Consider the following 20,228-nt stretch of genomic DNA (forward strand, 5'->3'; position numbering starts at 1 on the left):
TTTCGGTTAACCGATATCGTTTAAATCACATGCCCGGTAATCGGAACAGTTGAATTTTTAAAAAAATGTCTATCAGTTGCTTCCTTGTTAATGCGATACCAGACAATCATAAATATACTGCAAAACCTATAGCTGAATTATTAATAACTGGTTAAGATAATTAGCAATACTGAGAAGTCATTTAGTTATATTTTATATCCATTATACAGTAAAAATAACAATAATAGAATGAATGAACTATTGTAAGTCAACAATAAATTGATATTGTTGTAATTGGGAAATTATTGAACTGGCGAATATGCTGCTCCTCTTCATTTTAATTATTCTGTTAACTCCTATCGACGTTACTAATTGCCGATCAAATTAGAATATGGAAAAGATGCCAACGCTCGATCCGATTTTACCTAATCAAACAGAAAATGGCGATTTACCAGCCGTTAAACACAATCGAAAATACCATTACATCTCGAAGAAAAAATTCAAAGAGCTACGAAATAATTAATACCGAGAAAAATATTATTAACAAAAATTTAAACACAAAACTTCATAAAAATTGGCTACAATTATTAAAATAAATAAATATAATTATAATATCCCAATGGGGAATATGTAACTAAGGTGATCTAAGCCTTATGTAAATGTGAAATAGGCTTGCAACGTTATTGCCAGTCTTATGATTAAAAGAAGGGTGGTTGTGATGCAGAAAGTGCCTGAGAGATGTCTTGGGTAAGAATAAGATATAAGCTAGCTGCAAAATCACCTCAACTTTAAAAAGGTTTTATTTGTTTAAAAAATTCTTTTAAAAACGTTTTTAATCACCAAAATTTTAATAATTGATTGTATTCAACAGTGAACTAAAATTATTTTCAGTTATCGTATACATGTTATCCCAGGATGTAATAGTATGTCTTTAATTACCATAATAGAGTATTATGTAATATAAGAAATTTATATTTATGTTTTATTGTGTAGCCGACCGAGAAGGGGCCGAAACCCGAAACGCATCTCGACAAATATAGATCTGAATTAAAAAGTTTACGATAAAAATCGCCAAATGTCTATGAATTCACCTAGTCGTGACATTAAGCCAAACAAGAAAAAGAAGACACGGTTTCAATATATACAAGAAGACTAACGTGTTTACAAGCGTAAACCGAGATCTGTTGTAACTTTAACTTATTAGTTTAACAAACTATTTTTGCAAAAAATTTCGGTTTTATGTTAGCCTGGCTTGTCAAATCCCTGCGTAAAATGTAAGCAGTTAATCTAAAAAAAATATACAGTTTTTCGAAATTCCGATTACGAACATATAGGACACATTTCTTAAGTAACAGCGAGTTTGTAACAGGAATTTCGAAACTTCCTGTATAGTTCTGTACAATTTCCAATAGATTTGCTCATTATTGTTCACAAAAATCTAAAGAACGAACGACGTAAAGTATTGTAAGAATAGACTAAAAAAAAGGTGTATCTATCGTTGAATATTTTTCTTCTCATATTTATATCTTGGAACATTACAACAATTAGAATACAATACAATTAGAATATGCCCGTTACTTTTTTACATATATTATAATGGGGTCTCTTGCTGCGAACGCCCATACGACACGCATTTTGTATGTGCCGAGTTATACCATACAAATCTAAAATGATATACAATAAAACCCGCTTAACGTTGATTCGATAAAACGCTGTATGCTCGAAGCCTAAAAAGCAGCTCAAAAATTACGCTGATTCAAATCATCACGTCATTTCATTGATTCGTATATAATACGATTATTCACAAACACGAATTAATTAGCAAAATATGGCAATTCAATCGTAGCCTTAAATCTATGTTTGCTTTGTTCAATTTTAAAAACATGGATACCATAGGCAATATCGACTTGTCATGGCAAGAATTAACCGATAAATACGTAAATGGAGTGTGGAAGAAGTTATGGCTGGAGATATCTCAATAACAATTCTCAATGAGAAAAGCTTATCGCTGTATCGTTAGGTTGACCAACTTGTCAACCTCATCGATACAGCAGGACTAGGAGAGGCAGACGAGCAGGATATTGAGGAGTTACTGCAGGTTTCTAAGCAAAGTACAGAAAGGCATCAAACTACATGCATTACCACAATATGTTTTTATTCAGTCTAAGGACCCGGATAATTGCGATAAATGATTAAACTTTGTTTTCTTAAGTTACAAAAATAAGATTTAAACATAGATTTTAAGACTTGCTTAAATTAACAATTAACAGTATAAGTTACATTATTACAAGAAGATTCGATTTAAGTAAGAAGTAAATTTATCACATATCGAAATTGTAAGAACACCTAAGATTACAATACTAATATTGCGTTTATTTAACAAAGTCGGTGTTTCTCTGTTCCCGACACAATAGGGATTACTGAAGTCTTCCTTTCACAAATCCAAGTTAAGATAAATCATGGTTAAGGTTTCGTTTTCGAGGATCACGGAATGACTAACAATACGCGATTATTAAATCTTCTGTCGCATCTCATTATGGAAAAAAAATTAGTACAATTCAAAGGTTATAAGTCGATGATCAAATAAATATCCACACCCGATTTGGGTAACGTATGCTTCGGCCTGGAGGATCTTCTGCAAGAATGAAGAGAAGAGAATAAAGTGTGAGAGTAGTTTATCGTTTTGGAGATAGCCCTGCAAGTCGGTCGATGGCATAAGGCATTTGAGAGTAGGTACGTCTATCTTGCTCACTGCAGACAATTTATGCAGGAACACTTTTTTCAAATGCACTTGCGAGGTATAACGCATCTTCACTCCCGATCCTGCAACGTGATTAGTACTTTATTTTCAATTTTTCAAAAAATTATAAACATCTTTATTTACTTCTATATTAAAATAATAGGATTTTTAGTAATTCTAGTCTTTTTACTTTAAATTTATAAGTTTAGTATATGTGACAACTCTAGCGTTCGGCCATTCCTTCAATATATGTAGAAGGGATGGCCGTTTGTGGACCCATTCGAACTGACAAAATGTCTTCTGTGTTATTTGGTGATGTCAGAACACTATTCAGTATATTTAAACACAACGGGAGTGAAAGGCTATGAACTTGTATAGTGAAACAAGACTTGCAGAACATTGCGAAGATAACAGAAGAGAAATAATTTTCAAAACCCTAGCTCAAACGCCATTCTGCCTTATTATTTGTGCAAGAGTCATCTTTGTGGAATTCCTAGAATTCGCCAGAGGTGTATTTTGACAAATTAATTTCCACAACCTTATTTTCTGCTCTGTTGGTTGGTTGATTAATTGTTACTAATCTATACATTAAATTATACGAAGATTTACGGAGCATCTATATAAAACCTAATTCGAAATTACATAGGGAGATTATCTAGTAATAAAACAAATGATCTTAAAAATACATGTAGCAAGTAATCATGTTTCCTCTGCAAAAGAATAATAAATATTGAAGTTTCTGTAATAATTTAAGAACACGATGCAATATTGTTCTTGAAAACACTAAAAATTAGTGCATTGCAATTTTTGGCTAAAGTTCCAAAGTAGGATAGGGATTTAGTACTGGTTACATGAGTTTTAGTGAGATAAGCCTTCAATGTATTTTTGTTTTAGTAGACCTAGTATCAGCTAACTTGCGTGACAACTCCAGTTTTTCTGCTTTTCATTCCTGCAATCCATAAATTTTAGGACCTCCTTCCGGAAAAATGTAAGAAAAAAATCTATTTCAACCCATGATGTGGATATCGTTTACAGACAACAAGTACAAATTTAAATAAAAGAAAACGAAGGATTTTCGTATTCTNTTAAAATAATAATCGTCGCTATTGTATCGTTAAAAATTAGAAAATTAAGCCTCGTTTAAATACTGGCTCCCTTTTATGGTCGATCCAGTGTTTCCAGCTAAAACACGTAAAAATAATATTAAAGTAACCAAGACATAGCCAAATATTCTAGCGCCACATCACTAGCAGACATTCGAATTTGCCGACTAGAACGCGGTCGGTTAACCGAGGTGACGGTTAATCGGGGGTCGGATAATCGATGCTCTACTGTACAACTTTGGTTTCGTTGCAAAAGATCGTGCAGCGAGCAGATGTTCTTCCTTCGAAATATCATCGAGCAATGCTTTGAGTATCGACATCTACTGGTCATCTATTTTATTGATTTCAAGAAGGCTTTTGACAGTGTTCACCACGAGTTCCTCTAGCGGATCCTGTTACTATATGGTGTACAAGCAAATTTTTCACCGTTGTCAAGGCTTTACACCTGCATTCAAGTTGTTGCATCGAGACTGAAGATGGTCATACGGTCTTCTTTGAAATTACGAGGGAGTCAGGCAGGGTTTGTCCTAACTCCATTTCTCTTTTTCATTGCTCTTGATGATGTGATGCGATGAGTATAAGAAAGTGGTTGGCGCCTTGGGGCCCGCATCATCTGGTCTGACCAGGATCCTCTTGGAAATTTGATTTTTGCTCACAAAATAGCCCTATCAGAGGAAAGTTGGAAAATGCTACAGAATGCCACGAACACATTGAGTCGGGAGGCACACAAATTTAGCCTCAGGATAAACTCTCTGAAGTCGAAAATTATGCATGTATGTAACACTGCACAAACACGAGGAGTAATTGTTAAATCACAACGATTGGAAAAAGTTTTACCTACGATTGGAGAAGAGTTTTACCTATTTGGGTAGTGTTCTTTCTGAAAAAGGCGACGTGGAGGTCGACGAGAATTGCTGCATCAGAACAGCGGCGACCGTTTCACGGCGGATTAACAATATATGGTCCTCATCATCTATCTGATTGAGAACCAAATTCTGCCTGTTCACCTCAATCGTAATTCCGATAGCTGTTTACGCTATTTAGTCCTGGAATTCATCGTAGAACATCAATAGAATTCATCGTAGAACATAAATAGAATTCACGATCTCTTCCAACAGAGATGTTTACGACATATCTTAAAGTTTCGATGTTTAGATCATATCACCAATGAAGAGGTTCTCCGAAGGAGTGGGATGTACAAACCCCATAACATTGTCGCCTGTAGAAAAATTCGATTAGCCGGCCACCTTTTCCTATGGAAAACAATAGGCCCACTAAGACAGCCATGGAATGGGTTCCTCCTGGTGTAAAATGACCACGACGACGCCTCAGGAATACTTGGCATAAAACTTTTCTTCAAGTTCTGTAGATGCTCAATATGTCGTAGGAGGAAGCTGAAGTCCTCACCCATGATCAAGATCGATGGAAGATAATTGCTGCGCGGTATGCTACTTAGCATTAGAGAAACTGCTACTTTGATCGCATTTATAACTAGTTTTAATTGCGAGCCCACCAGTGGCCAAGCGCTACTGTTCGCTAAACATTTTGAGTTCTGTCTTGAGTTCGCTCAACGCCAGGTCGGACTGGTCACGTAGAGTTTTCTGGGTTTTCTCCATATCTCTAACGCCTGAAATAGGGGCCAGTTATCCTTAAAAATACACTCTGTAAAGGCATTATTTCCCGCGTAACGCGCTGTGGCATGAAAGGCAACGGGAACCTCCATGCATCTGTATCTCTCTAAGATTTAATTGACAGACGATTTCATAAGAAACTGCTTATCATCCGCAACTGTCTTCAAAAGAAGAAATAAAACATTCGTAATTACTAATTTGTTATGTTCTTTTTTTCATTTATAAAAGTTACTTTTTTACTTTCCCAACTGTCATATATAAATTAGGGAACTTATGGAGATCAGTCGAAAATGATTCTTAGAGATTTTTACATTTTTGGACTCGGAAGACCTTGAAACGACGAAGAATAAGAAAAAGTTCGGAAGGTTTTTTCTATATGTATAGATTATAGTGTGTTTGTGTATGTCTGTGGCACGATTTTGTTCATCTTTTTTAAAGCATAATAAGTTCTGTTGTTTTTGACGAAAATTTCTTTAACTTTGCATATAGATATATGTATCAGAGTTGGGTGGTTAAACGTCAATGGACTGAGAATAGAAAGCGTGTCCTGTGTCATATCTCGACTGGGGTTGAACATAATGAAGAATTTACAATTTTTCATAAAACCATCATCATCCTGAAAATTATGCGTTTTGCCACATTTTGACAAGTCAACGTATAAAAATTTTTAACCATATACCGTGTTTACTCGCATATAAGACGAGGTTTTTGTTCATTTTTCACTTTTTCTAAAACCTAGGTCGTCCTATACGCGCGAACAAAGGATTGTTTTCGTTTTTGCAATTTTTGTAAACTGTGTAAATGCATTTTTCGCCGGATTCTCACCTTCTGGTGTTTAAAAACAAGAGTATTTTATCTGGGTCGTATGATTCGTACGTGTGTATTGTCAGGAGTAAAGACGAACAGCAATAGGAAAAGCAAAGCTTTTGAATTTAATTCCAAAATTACACGTGAACAGGATATAAGTTTTAATTCATTCCCACGTGAAAACAGATGACTATTTGAAAATCAGAATTCGGAGTAACTGATAAGTTTAATCGATTAAAAATGAATTCGACTGTTAAGAATTGGCAAAAATGGTTCCTGATTGTCCAGCTTTACGTGATCTAATTTTCTTTATTTTGGTCTTTAAAGTCACACTTCGTTCTATATGTGAGTAAATACTGTATCATAGCAGATGGCGCAACAAAAGTTGCCAGAAAAGTTAAGCAACTAATAGCTGGATTTTTTCTGTTATGCTACGAACGTCAAGACATTTCTGGATTGAACCGATGTGTACAGTGGAATAATGGGAATTTTCCTAAAAGATTTGAATTTTCTTAACGAAATAAAATATCAAAACATAAATTAATTACATATACAGTGTAACCTCGCTTAACTAGAACCTGTCATAACGAGTAATTCGCGTAACGAGCAGAAGTTATAAAAAAGAAGTCGCTTAACCAGCGACGTTTCACATAACGAGTGACAAGGAGAGAGGAAGTTCCGGATTGTGCTCATGTTACAACAATCAGTTAAGTATTAAAGAGGGCGAACAAAACGTTCCCCTGTACACACTAACAACATACATACAGAAAAAACCGCGAATTTTTTTTGCACTTCTTGACGTTGCATTTTTGAACTTAATAATAGTACTTTTCAAGATTCCCTATTATTATTAATTATTAGCAAATGGCAGAGAGCTTAAATTTGAAGGTTGAGATGAATTTCATAAAAAAATACTGTAAAAGCTAATAAGACACACGACCTTCCTTTATCTCTCACCCCTCGACTTTTAACAACCAAAATTTTATAGCATTAATGCCCCTTATATGCTAATTCCTGTGCCTAATTTAGTATCTTCATCATTGAATACAAAATGTCAAAAAAATTGTAGATTTGCAAAGAACTCAGATGGTTCCTATACTTCCCCTTATGTATAAATATTTTGCTTATGTATACATACAGGGCGGGAAAGTAGTAGTAATTTTTTTCCAGCCTTCACAGTGTTCTTGGTATCACGAGACCAAAAATTGAATTGTGGGGTGTTCGTGTTTAAAAATGTTTTTAGTTGCACTTTCTGCCACCTTTTAATGTTTTTCTACGAGTTCCACACTTATTTTTGGTTGCATGCTACAAAGAGTATTGTAAAATCAGAAAAAAATATTAATTTCTTTTTACTTTTTAGTACATTTATTTGAATAGAATACAAAATATGAAAAAGAAAAGTCTACATATTATTTGTCATAAAATTGAGGGTTTACTGTAATATTTTCAGCATAAATAAAACCACGCTTATTAATATGAACTATAATTAACTTTAATAAGAAAAAAACCGAAAGTGAATTTAACAAATATATATTATTTACTGTTTTACCTTTTAATAATTTTGTAAACCTATGAACTCTCGAGTCTCCGTGAAAAATAGAAAACTCATTTCGGTTAACCGATATCGTTTAAATCACATGCCCGGTAATCGGAACAGTTGAATTTTTAAAAAAATGTCTATCAGTTGCTTCCTTGTTAATGCGATACCAGACAATCATAAATATACTGCAAAACCTATAGCTGAATTATTAATAACTGGTTAAGATAATTAGCAATACTGAGAAGTCATTTAGTTATATTTTATATCCATTATACAGTAAAAATAACAATAATAGAATGAATGAACTATTGTAAGTCAACAATAAATTGATATTGTTGTAATTGGGAAATTATTGAACTGGCGAATATGCTGCTCCTCTTCATTTTAATTATTCTGTTAACTCCTATCGACGTTACTAATTGCCGATCAAATTAGAATATGGAAAAGATGCCAACGCTCGATCCGATTTTACCTAATCAAACAGAAAATGGCGATTTACCAGCCGTTAAACACAATCGAAAATACCATTACATCTCGAAGAAAAAATTCAAAGAGCTACGAAATAATTAATACCGAGAAAAATATTATTAACAAAAATTTAAACACAAAACTTCATAAAAATTGGCTACAATTATTAAAATAAATAAATATAATTATAATATCCCAATGGGGAATATGTAACTAAGGTGATCTAAGCCTTATGTAAATGTGAAATAGGCTTGCAACGTTATTGCCAGTCTTATGATTAAAAGAAGGGTGGTTGTGATGCAGAAAGTGCCTGAGAGATGTCTTGGGTAAGAATAAGATATAAGCTAGCTGCAAAATCACCTCAACTTTAAAAAGGTTTTATTTGTTTAAAAAATTCTTTTAAAAACGTTTTTAATCACCAAAATTTTAATAATTGATTGTATTCAACAGTGAACTAAAATTATTTTCAGTTATCGTATACATGTTATCCCAGGATGTAATAGTATGTCTTTAATTACCATAATAGAGTATTATGTAATATAAGAAATTTATATTTATGTTTTATTGTGTAGCCGACCGAGAAGGGGCCGAAACCCGAAACGCATCTCGACAAATATAGATCTGAATTAAAAAGTTTACGATAAAAATCGCCAAATGTCTATGAATTCACCTAGTCGTGACATTAAGCCAAACAAGAAAAAGAAGACACGGTTTCAATATATACAAGAAGACTAACGTGTTTACAAGCGTAAACCGAGATCTGTTGTAACTTTAACTTATTAGTTTAACAAACTATTTTTGCAAAAAATTTCGGTTTTATGTTAGCCTGGCTTGTCAAATCCCTGCGTAAAATGTAAGCAGTTAATCTAAAAAAAATATACAGTTTTTCGAAATTCCGATTACGAACATATAGGACACATTTCTTAAGTAACAGCGAGTTTGTAACAGGAATTTCGAAACTTCCTGTATAGTTCTGTACAATTTCCAATAGATTTGCTCATTATTGTTCACATGTGTAATAAAAATCTAAAGAACGAACGACGTAAAGTATTGTAAGAATAGACTAAAAAAAAGGTGTATCTATCGTTGAATATTTTTCTTCTCATATTTATATCTTGGAACATTACAACAATTAGAATACAATACAATTAGAATATGCCCGTTACTTTTTTACATATATTATAATGGGGTCTCTTGCTGCGAACGCCCATACGACACGCATTTTGTATGTGCCGAGTTATACCATACAAATCTAAAATGATATACAATAAAACCCGCTTAACGTTGATTCGATAAAACGCTGTATGCTCGAAGCCTAAAAAGCAGCTCAAAAATTACGCTGATTCAAATCATCACGTCATTTCATTGATTCGTATATAATACGATTATTCACAAACACGAATTAATTAGCAAAATATGGCAATTCAATCGTAGCCTTAAATCTATGTTTGCTTTGTTCAATTTTAAAAACATGGATACCATAGGCAATATCGACTTGTCATGGCAAGAATTAACCGATAAATACGTAAATGGAGTGTGGAAGAAGTTATGGCTGGAGATATCTCAATAACAATTCTCAATGAAAAAAGCTTATCGCTGTATCGTTAGGTTGACCAACTTGTCAACCTCATCGATACAGCAGCACTAGGAGAGGCAGACGAGCAGGATATTGAGGAGTTACTGCAGGTTTCTACGCAAAGTACAGAAAGGCATCAAACTACATGCATTACCACAATATGTTTTTATTCAGTCTAAGGACCCGGATAATTGCGATAAATGATTAAACTTTGTTTTCTTAAGTTACAAAAATAAGATTTAAACATAGATTTTAAGACTTGCTTAAATTAACAATTAACAGTATAAGTTACATTATTACAAGAAGATTCGATTTAAGTAAGAAGTAAATTTATCACATGTCGAAATTGTACGAACACCTAAGATTACAATACTAACATTGCGTTTATTTAACAAAGTCGGCGTTTCTCTGTTCCCGACACAATAGGAATTACTGAAGTCTTCCTTTCACAAATCCAAGTTAAGATAAATCATGGTTAAGGTTTCGTTTTCGAGGATCACGGAATGACTAACAATACGCGATTATTAAATCTTCTGTCGCATCTCATTATGGAAAAAAAATTAGTACAATTCAAAGGTTATAAGTCGATGATCAAATAAATATCCACACCCGATTTGGGTGACGTGTGCTTCGGCCTGGAGGATCTTCTGCAAGAATGAAGAGAAGAGAATAAAGTGTGAGAGTAGTTTATCGTTTTGGAGATAGCCCTGCAAGTCGGTCGACGGCATAAGGCATTTGAGAGTAGGTACGTCTATCTTGCTCACTGCAGACAATTTATGCAGGAACACTTTTTTCAAGTGCACTTGCGAGGTATAACGCATCTTCACTCCTGATCCTGCAACGTAATTAGTACTTTATTTTCAATTTTTCAAAAAATTATAAACATCTTTATTTACTTCTATATTAAAATAATAGGATTTTTAGTAATTCTAGTCTTTTTACTTTAAATTTATAAGTTTAGTATATGTGACAACTCTAGCGTTCGGCCATTCCTTCTATATATGTAGAAGGGATGGCCGTTTGTGGACCCATTCGAACTGACAAAATGTCTTCTGTGTTATTTGGTGATGTCAGAACACTATTCAGTATATTTAAACACAACGGGAGTGAAAGGCTATGAACTTGTATAGTGAAACAAGACTTGCAGAACATTGCGAAGATAACAGAAGAGAAATAATTTTCAAAACCCTAGCTCAAACGCCATTCTGCCTTATTATTTGTGCAAGAGTCATCTTTGTGGAATTCCTAGAATTCGCCAGAGGTGTATTTTGACAAATTAATTTCCACAACCTTATTTTCTGCTCTGTTGGTTGGTTGATTAATTGTTACTAATCTATACATTAAATTATACGAAGATTTACGGAGCATCTATATAAAACATAATTCGAAATTAGATAGGGAGATTATCTAGTAATAAAACAAATGATCTTAAAAATACATGTAGCAAGTAATCATGTTTCCTCTGCAAAAGAATAATAAATATTGAAGTTTCTGTAATAATTTAAGAACACGATGCAATATTGTTCTTGAAAACACTAAAAATTAGTGCATTGCAATTTTTGGCTAAAGTTCCAAAGTAGGATAGGGATTTAGTACTGGTTACATGAGTTTTAGTGAGATAAGCCTTCAATGTATTTTTGTTTTAGTAGACCTAGTATCAGCTAACTTGCGTGACAACTCCAGTTTTTCTGCTTTTCATTCCTGCAATCCATAAATTTTAGGACCTCCTTCCGGAAAAATGTAAGAAAAAAATCTATTTCAACCCATGATGTGGATATCGTTTACAGACAACAAGTACAAATTTAAATAAAAGAAAACGAAGGATTTTCGTATTCTCTCTTCACTTTTTCGTACCCTTCCAACTAATAATTCAGTGTGTGGTAGCTCCTTTAATAGGCTGTAATGACATGCAAACGGGCGTAACTAAGGCTTAGATATAATTAGAAACAGGATATGTTAATGGTGGAGCAAATTGCTTACAGAATCTTACGAAGGCTATCATAATTGACTAGGAAATAAAACCATTAATTTATGAGATTTAAAGCTATAAAGAATAATTTATGAACCCATTAATTTAACACTAATACAATGCGCTCATTGCTAAATTCAGCAATGTAACAGTGGTGCTGAAGCGAAAATTGCGCAAATTCGCGTGGTAATTTTACAACACCAAATACTACAGCGATGACAAAACGATATGGAATCTGTACAGTTGCTATAATCTCACTGTTCAACAAATTCTTTAATGTTAATGGATGTTAACTCTCTCTTTTTTCATTGCTCCTCGATGGAAAATAATGACATTTAACTAGAATGCAGAAGTATTTTAAAGCTCAATTAATTAAGCACAAGAGTAGTCAAACAAACGTTCAAAACGTCCATATACTAGAGCAATACGTTTCACCATATTCTTTACATATTCCGATAGAACGTAAAATATACTTATGCTATATGTAACGCTAAACACAGTTTAATTTTACAGAACTTTGAAAATAATTTTCTACTTACTTGGATTTGTCAACAACAACTGCGTTGGTACTATGGCGTTTCCAGAATGAAATCCAATTCGTCTGCCAGTCTCTTTTATATCTTGAAGTATCTTCTTCAACTGTATGGTGATTTCGTCATCGTAGTGCGACGATTTTGGAATATCATACATCGAGCGAAAAAACAGCGCCGATTTGATTATATTGGCTTGAATCAAGCTTCGAGAATCGTGCAGAGTAAAATGATCCACGAGGCAGGACCTTGCAGCCGACAGACATTCATGGAAGGTTTCGTTTATGAAGCGATATGGAATACTCTCCTGTCCGAGTGGATGCTAACATAAGAAACCGTGTGTTAAATAACTAATAATTTACAACAAAAACATTATCAGACAGAATAAATTCGAAAAGTCCGAGATTACGGAAAAGTTTAAATTGTTCGCGAGAAACTCAACTGACAAGTGAAGTCGATTTTCATCGTTGAGGAAAGATTTTTGATAAACCTGAATGAAAATGACGATCGATCTTGAAATTTCTGAAGAATCATCACAAAAATCCGCTTCGGATTTGAGTCTTTCAAAATAAAAAAAAAACTCAGAGTCAGAGGCGCCTATATACTCTGGCAAGTGCCCCTTTTCATTTCGATTGCCATTTTCTTAATCTTCAAACTACAGAAAACTCGAGACTTTTAGCCTATTCTGCAAATACCTATGTATAAAAGAAACTAATAAATGATATTTGTCCATTGACTAATTTAACTTTGTTTGTTGAAACTTATTCCTTGTTGTAGAGGCCACGTTAGCTTCAAATGCAACAAGTGCCACCGTGTGCGAGGATTGATCCATCTTTAAATCAGGATTTAAAGCTCCTTGTATAATGCACAGTACGATGCCTCTTTTATAGCTTATTCCTCCTTTTCATAGTCTGCGATCCACTGCTTGAACTACAATTTTCTAACAGAATAATATACAAATCGAAAAAATTTACTTACTGGAAGTTGAAAACTGATCTTTCCTCGATTTTCCTCCACTAAAAGTTAAAGTATTTCGTTAGACACGCAAAAAATAGAGAAACGATTGTCGTCCTACTTACATAAAGCCTCGATACGTCTTTCCACCGCTCTACTGTTTTCGTTTCTGATAGTCAGTTGCTTGTCAAGTGACTGTACCAAATCCATAACTTCTCTGATGGCTACCACTTGCTTTTCGGAGCATATTTGCATTAATAGAAACGAATAATCTTCAGCTAATGTCGTCGCATCTGAAAGGGTGATACACGCTTTACTTGTTGCCTCGTCTAGAGATAAAGGGAAAAGTTAAAATATATTTGATCAAAGGGTAATAATGAGGACTGGGCACTCACCCAAGTAAAAGAGGCAAAGTAACTTCAGGAGATACAAATGGTAAAACGAAAAATCTAAATTGGACATCTGTCTGGCTGCATTCAGGATAGTAAAGAACAAACATCTGTACTTGTAGGATTTGATGTCATCCGGATTGATGTATCCCTCGTCCACTCTGAAGGCTGGCCCTTTGCCTACCTGATCGGCAATTGCTGTTAGGTACTTTCCTTTGTTGCCATTTGCTTTTAAAACAACGATCTGAAACGAAAACAAATCTTCGTTTAAAATCATAATGAATCTCCGACCTGAACTAGAATTGTGAAACACAATAAATTGACGACACATTTAATCTTTCACTGAAATCAAAGTTTAAGACTTTCAGCACTAACTACAAAGTCTTTATCGTTCTTTAGAGATCTGGCCAAAAGTTGCTTTTAATAATCCACTTTTAAAAGGTCTTTACTTTTTACACTTTTAAAAAATTATTGTAAATGTAATAGCGGAGAAGTTTTGAAATCTTTTTTTTTCCTCCCACTTCTTGTTAGCCAAGATGCCCGTCAATCAATGTATTCGCTTAGTATCTTCAGTAGTACGAATCCCAATCCTTTCTAGAGGTTAGATCCTGAAATTTCATCCTTCGTTTCATCTTGGGTTGAAGCAGAACAATTGCATTGAACACCCAGAGTATGTATAAACAAACGATGATTCAATCACCCAAATATACGTAAGTGGCAAAAATTACAAAGTTTCTTTATAATGACGACCTCAAAAACAATTCATAATTAAACATGGCTAAAAAAATAGTACGGTCACCAATAGAAGAATCATCGCATCTTCACATTCTGCTATGTCCTGTTTAACAATCAGAAAAAAATTAAATAATTCACTCGCTTTGCATTGTTGAAATGCAAATAAATTAAGTGTATGGTCAGTAAAAACGTCCATATTTGAGAAAAATTTAGTTCCATTTAAATTTTTTCATTCTTTGCACTTCTGTTAACAATTAAATCTTTCTTCAGGTTGTTAATTGGGACATTTGCAGAACAGACCGTCCATGTAAAACACTTGAGAAAGTAAACCCCAAAAAACTTAATGGGCAGAGAGATTGCTAACATAACCTTAAAACATAACCTTGCAGTCTTAAGAGAATGTTAAATTTGAAGGTCATCACTTACCGCTTGGTCGACGGTCAATAGAAAAATGTCTTTCTGCTCCCAGACCCATTGAAGATATCGATCCCAACACCGATCCAAGTATTTGGCAAAATGAGCATCGGCACCTTTTTCTTCCAAGGACTGTTTTTCATATAAAAATATTTAGTTTCTTGTATATTGTTAAGTATCATCGCTTATCTCATGGATTCCATACATCGAATGAAATATCAAATTGAGTAATCCACCATATGGAATTAAAATTCCATTTTGTAACTAGACACGCGTTTTAGAACAACAAATGGATACTTCAAGAGAGGACTCACCTTGTCTTTTGTTCCTCCACCCACATACTCATTCAATAATTCCGAATTGTAATCGATTTTTCTATATGCTGAGTATAGAAGAAATACATTTTAAAAAGAAATAAGACAATCTCTAAGTAATAAAAACACTTACTAGAAATATCTTCCACTTTCATGTATCGGAAAACAATAGAAAGAAGACAGGAAGAGCAATTTTTGGGACATCCAATATCGCAGAAGACTGTTGGCCCGTTTTCAGTCAGTTCTTCAAGTTTATTGATACAGTCGCAACACAAGTATATGCTGTTATATATTCGACCTATTTTTTCACAGACGTAACATTTTCCGACATGTGATGTTTGAAGTTTTTCTGCCAATTCTGTGATCTGATGGTTCATTTCTGTTTCTTCTTCTTCTGTTTCTATTTCTTCTATTCTTTCTAAAATATTAAACAGATTAAACAGAGTTTCTATTCAGGTAAGGTCTCGTATATGCGTCATACTTTGTTTCTTTCAATTAACAATTTTTTATGCCCATTACAAAGTTAAGATTTTCAATATTCTACTTGCCTTAATTCAGGAATGCTCGATACTATAATAATTTACCTCTGTTCGGGCCTTCAAAAAGAGGAAATGATCCTTCTATTATCCTAGTTTCAACTGGAGTATCCTGTGCAGTGGCCTGCATCTTCTCTACTCCCTCAAAAATAATTTCTTGTTCTTCCATTTCAGTATCTAAATTAGGTTAGTATGTTGTAACTAATTACACGTAAAAGTATAAAAGTTCTATGAATAAACTTACCAATTGTTTGGTCACCTCCTTCTTGAGTAGAAGATGATTGATCACCATCTACAGGAAATAAACATCAAACTGAAATATGAATATGTAAAAAATAATTTTTTATAACTGATATCTTTGATAGGATTTACAAACAATTTACTTCACACAACAATTATTGTGTTTTAATTACTTGTAAAAATGTAATTGCAACAGCACGCAGCCTTATGAGATCCCTCTGAAATGAACTGTGGCGTGAATGTTTCACATCTCTTCCAGAAACCATCAAAATTACACAGTAATGATTGAAAATACATGTTTACAAATTTTACAACCCTTATTTTATCAGGGGAGAGAGAACATCAAGCTTCAGATTTGATTTATTACTTCATTATGAGAAGCATCACTCAGAAAATTTGTAATTTACAAAACTTTAAATTTGTTGTAATTTTCTGAAATTTATTAAAACTATATTACCTTAATTATAGTTTAAATAAATGTAAATGGGTCCATAAATTGCATATTCCGCATACGTTGGATGGGTATGCAGGTAATCAGATGCATGGGAATGGGTGGGATATTTAAAAAAGCGTCACGTGATTTTAAAATATCAATCCTTGGGTAACAATGATTCATTTTTGTTACTGAAATGTTGCATAGCGTGCCTTATTTACGCCACTGCCTTGTACTATACGTTATACACCTAATAAATAATGAAACGTACGACACCCCGTTCTATCGCGTAATTTTTAGCATGGGTACGTGCGACGGCGTTACGGTGCGTAAAGGATGACGGATGGCTGTTAGAAAGTATGAAAATAGTGTTATAATTTATGGATGATCCCAAACATTATTACAGGCAATAAGCTTTATTTTGGAGGTAGAAAAGAGTTTAAAAAAAAAAAACAGCTATAAATGCAATGTCGAAGTGAAGCACATAACGAGTGTTACGTGACGAAACGTAAACGAAACGTTACGTAAAGTTTCATTTAAAACCTCATTTGACAATGGGAAATGTGTTAGCTAATGAAAGGAAGAGGTGTGACATGCGGAGACCCTTTTCTTTTTCTACTTGCATCTAGACATTATCCATCGACGTCATCTTTATACATGTAATTCAATACGTTTTGTCTGAATATTAAACTATATATGAACCTTCATAAATGAAAAACATTTTTAATCCCAAAAAGTTCGGGTTAGTCCCATCCGGGAAGAAACGTCACCCGTTCCTTCTAGTCACTAATCAGTCCTCTCTACAGATTAAAGATCCAATAGACAACTCATCAAGTGTTCTTAGCTAACAGGCAGAGCCATTCATTTCTTCGGAGAGTTCATACAGTAAGGATGATCCTTATACGATAATATTCTAGACAAATCCTTTGTGTTTAGTTTTACGATTAACGAATAAATAACTTCTCAAATATATAAAGGTATGTACTGTACATATTTTCTGTTAACAAGCTATAAGTAGAAGATAGTCAATATCAACATCAATGATATTAACGCTAACTTTTATAATTCACGTGGTCGTCGTCTATCACGTATCCACTAGTAGAATTCACCATCTTGGTTTTAAAAATAACCTTTTTACATTTATAAAAACTTTTATTATTCATAATTCAAACATATTTAAGATTTCAACATTTGGTAAAATTATATACAGTAGATCCCCCTATAAAACGGGTTTATATAATACGGATTCGTATAACACGGCAAGACATTCCGATTGTATTCGTATAAACACGCTAAAAGAGACTCGTATAATACGGTAAAACGTCATCGCCGACTCGTGTTGCTACAGGATTGGTCGAATCTAGACCAATAGCGGATATTGCACAAACTGTTGAGTTTAAACGAGCACTGGACCTACTAAAAACCATTTATTATTTAACGGCCATAAAAATTATTTTTATATTAATAATGTCTCCAAAGTTCAGCAAATTTTTCGCAGAAAAATAACTTATCAGGAAACACGCGCCTGCCGTTCGATGCGCTATTCCGCGACGAAAACAAGCTTAATTTAAGTGATGGAGTCGTCGAATGGTGCCCACTCGGTAAGTAATTTTACAATTTTTTTTTTGTTTATAGCATAGTTTATATGAATTATTCAAAAAAAAATTATACGTGTTTTGGAAATGTTGAGTCAATTTAGCCTAGAATCGATTAATTTTATAGAAGAAAACCTTGCAAACAGTTGTAGTCCCTAAACTGCACACGTGCCAAGCTGTGATTGTCTCATGTATTTAAGTGACTGGAAAAACACGAAATTCATGTAAAACGGAACTTGTCTACCGTGTTATAGAGGAGTCTACTGTATAACATAATTATAATTGATATTTTGAATTAAAGACAATTTTATAAATTATTCACACATTTAATGACAATAAAATCTGTTTCCAAGTAAAATGTACAATTTTCAACCATTTTTAACTATATTTTACAACATAACTCCTTTATTTAATTCTACAACACAAACTTTCGAAAAGTTTATCAAACGTAACGTAACTGGAAGGAACTTTAACAAGTAAAATGCCAGTCGTGCTTGTCCTACTCACTTTCTAATTAGTTTCACTGCTCGTTTCGAATTTATTCTTTACCTTAATTTAAAAAATAATAATAATTTACTTTCCAAACTTACTTTCTGAATCACTATTGTCTTGCGGCAGTTCACGTTCCTCCTCCATTTTCGTCCCACTGGACACATTCAAAGTCACTCCTACGAACAGTGGGATATACGCTACGTGATTCAAAGTGAACCGTCGCACCATCTACCGACGTCACCTGGAAAAATTTTTGTTATTAAATTTTCTACATTACTTGCGTGTTACCTGTAAAGTAAATAAAATAAAAATTATATATAAAACTTTAATAACAATTTTTTACACGTACAATATTTTATTTACATCAAGTTATCTGTCGATAAACATTGCAAAGGTGATATTTTACATATGCAGTAAATATATTCGCTTTTTTGTATTGTATCAATTTTATTTTTTTATTATTTATTTTGTTGAAAGTGTCATGTCAGACTAAATTCGAGGCATAGATACCCAAACAAGTGTTGCAATAAGCTTGTGTGTTATTAGTATTGTAAAAAATAGGCGATGGGCTCCTTCGAATGACCTTTTTTAACCATAAAATAATGAAAAGATTGCGAAAAAGTCGCAAAAACAATGCAGTTTTACAAATATTTTCTACGTGTCTAAAACCTTTTTGGGGCCACATTTCCTCAGAAAGTTCCTCTAGTGTCTATTTGTTCAGACAAATTAAGTAGGTGCCTCTTAATATGCAACTATCCATTGGCATATGATCTTTTTCTAGAGTTGCTTTAAAGCCTTGTCCATTGGGCAAATCCTTTTCAGCTGGAAGACAAAATTTAGTAAAGTAAGACACTTGGAGACAAATAAGAAGAATTATTAGAAAATTCGTACTACTGTAAATGGATCTTTTCCATGCTGTAAGTACAGGGCAAGAATTATTTCAATGTAATGTACAGTGTACGCAAACTGTAGACTTTTTCCCGAAAAATACAGTCGAGGATAAACATTCCTGTTGCAATTTCTCTAGTTAAATATTATGGTGTGCTGAGTTAAAAAGAGTTGTTTATAAATATAACAGTTTTGTATGAAGTGTACAGGTTGTGATAAGTATAAAGTGTACACATTCATACTGTAATTGCTTGTAATAAATTGAATTTTTTATCCTGTAATGTTATCAACGGAATATTGGCATCGAACGTTCCAAGTCTTAAAAGGATCGTAATAAGCATATATTTTATGTCATTTTGTATTTAAAGTAAAAGTATTAAGAGTGTATTTTAGATAAAATTTTTTATACAATTATTCAATTCCACTTTTGTAACAAAAATCAATGATTTTAAAAATTATTAATCAGAAAATTATTTATTTTTTTAGTTGTAATGTGCACCAACAATGCCACCAACTGAAATACAAAATAACAAATTTACCAGTTAATAGATGACTATCACCGGTAAAGTACAGTAGACCCCCTATAACACGGTAGATCCGTTCCGTGTTTTATAAAATTCATGTTGTACGAGTCCTTTAATTTATGAGCCAATGGAATATATTAAACTTATTATTAAAATAAAATTTAATTTAATTCAAATTTGTGATCAGAAAATTAAAACTAAATTCTTTTAATTTTCAAAACATAAGTTTTACATTAACGATTTCATAAAATGGATGAAATAATCTATACTAATATAATAAAGAGGTAATGTTTGTATGTTAGTTTGTATGCAGCAGGTAATCTCCAAAACTACTCATCTGATTTCAAAAATTCTTTCACCATCTTAAATTG

At 33.2% G+C, this 20,228-nt stretch overlaps 1 protein-coding gene across 3 annotated transcripts; it reads right to left on the reverse strand.

Moving 5' to 3' along the window:
• Nucleotides 1–2,116: 2,116 nt before the first annotated feature.
• Nucleotides 2,117–18,654, reverse strand: LOC111629363. Of its 3 annotated transcripts, none has more exons than XM_023373257.1 (11): nucleotides 18,544–18,654; nucleotides 15,930–15,977; nucleotides 15,734–15,862; nucleotides 15,283–15,567; nucleotides 15,150–15,217; nucleotides 14,848–14,967; nucleotides 13,693–13,930; nucleotides 13,423–13,626; nucleotides 13,322–13,359; nucleotides 12,353–12,665; nucleotides 2,117–2,802 (listed from the first exon to the last, which is right to left on the reverse strand). In XM_023373257.1, exons 1-11 carry the CDS (start codon nucleotides 18,587–18,589, stop codon nucleotides 2,528–2,530), a joined length of 1,764 nt encoding a protein of 587 aa, XP_023229025.1. In that variant the 5' UTR covers nucleotides 18,590–18,654; the 3' UTR covers nucleotides 2,117–2,527. The 3 variants fall into 3 exon arrangements, with proteins under 3 accessions (XP_023229025.1, XP_023229026.1, XP_023229024.1); XM_023373258.1 differs by lacking the exon at nucleotides 2,117–2,802 and adding an exon at nucleotides 10,175–10,679 and having other exon boundaries at nucleotides 13,423–13,590; XM_023373256.1 differs by lacking the exon at nucleotides 2,117–2,802 and adding an exon at nucleotides 10,175–10,679.
• Between the last annotated feature and the right edge of the window lie 1,574 nt (nucleotides 18,655–20,228).

The sequence above is a fragment of the Centruroides sculpturatus genome, unplaced genomic scaffold (assembly GCF_000671375.1).
Source record: "Centruroides sculpturatus isolate CEXI.00-Female unplaced genomic scaffold, Cexi_2.0 scaffold469, whole genome shotgun sequence".
NCBI classification, from domain to species: Eukaryota; Metazoa; Arthropoda; class Arachnida; order Scorpiones; family Buthidae; genus Centruroides; species Centruroides sculpturatus.

Coding starts and splice junctions, on each gene's coding strand:
- LOC111629363 (XM_023373257.1), bottom strand. CDS start 18,589: ATGGAGGAGGAACGTGAACTGCCGCAAGACAATAGTGATTCAGAAA. Junction 14,968..15,149: donor GTGGAGGAACAAAAGACAAG/GTGAGTCCTCTC, acceptor TATGAAAAACAG/TCCTTGGAAGAAAAAGGTGC. Junction 2,803..12,352: donor GTTGTTGTTGACAAATCCAA/GTAAGTAGAAAA, acceptor ATCACGTTGCAG/GATCGGGAGTGAAGATGCGT.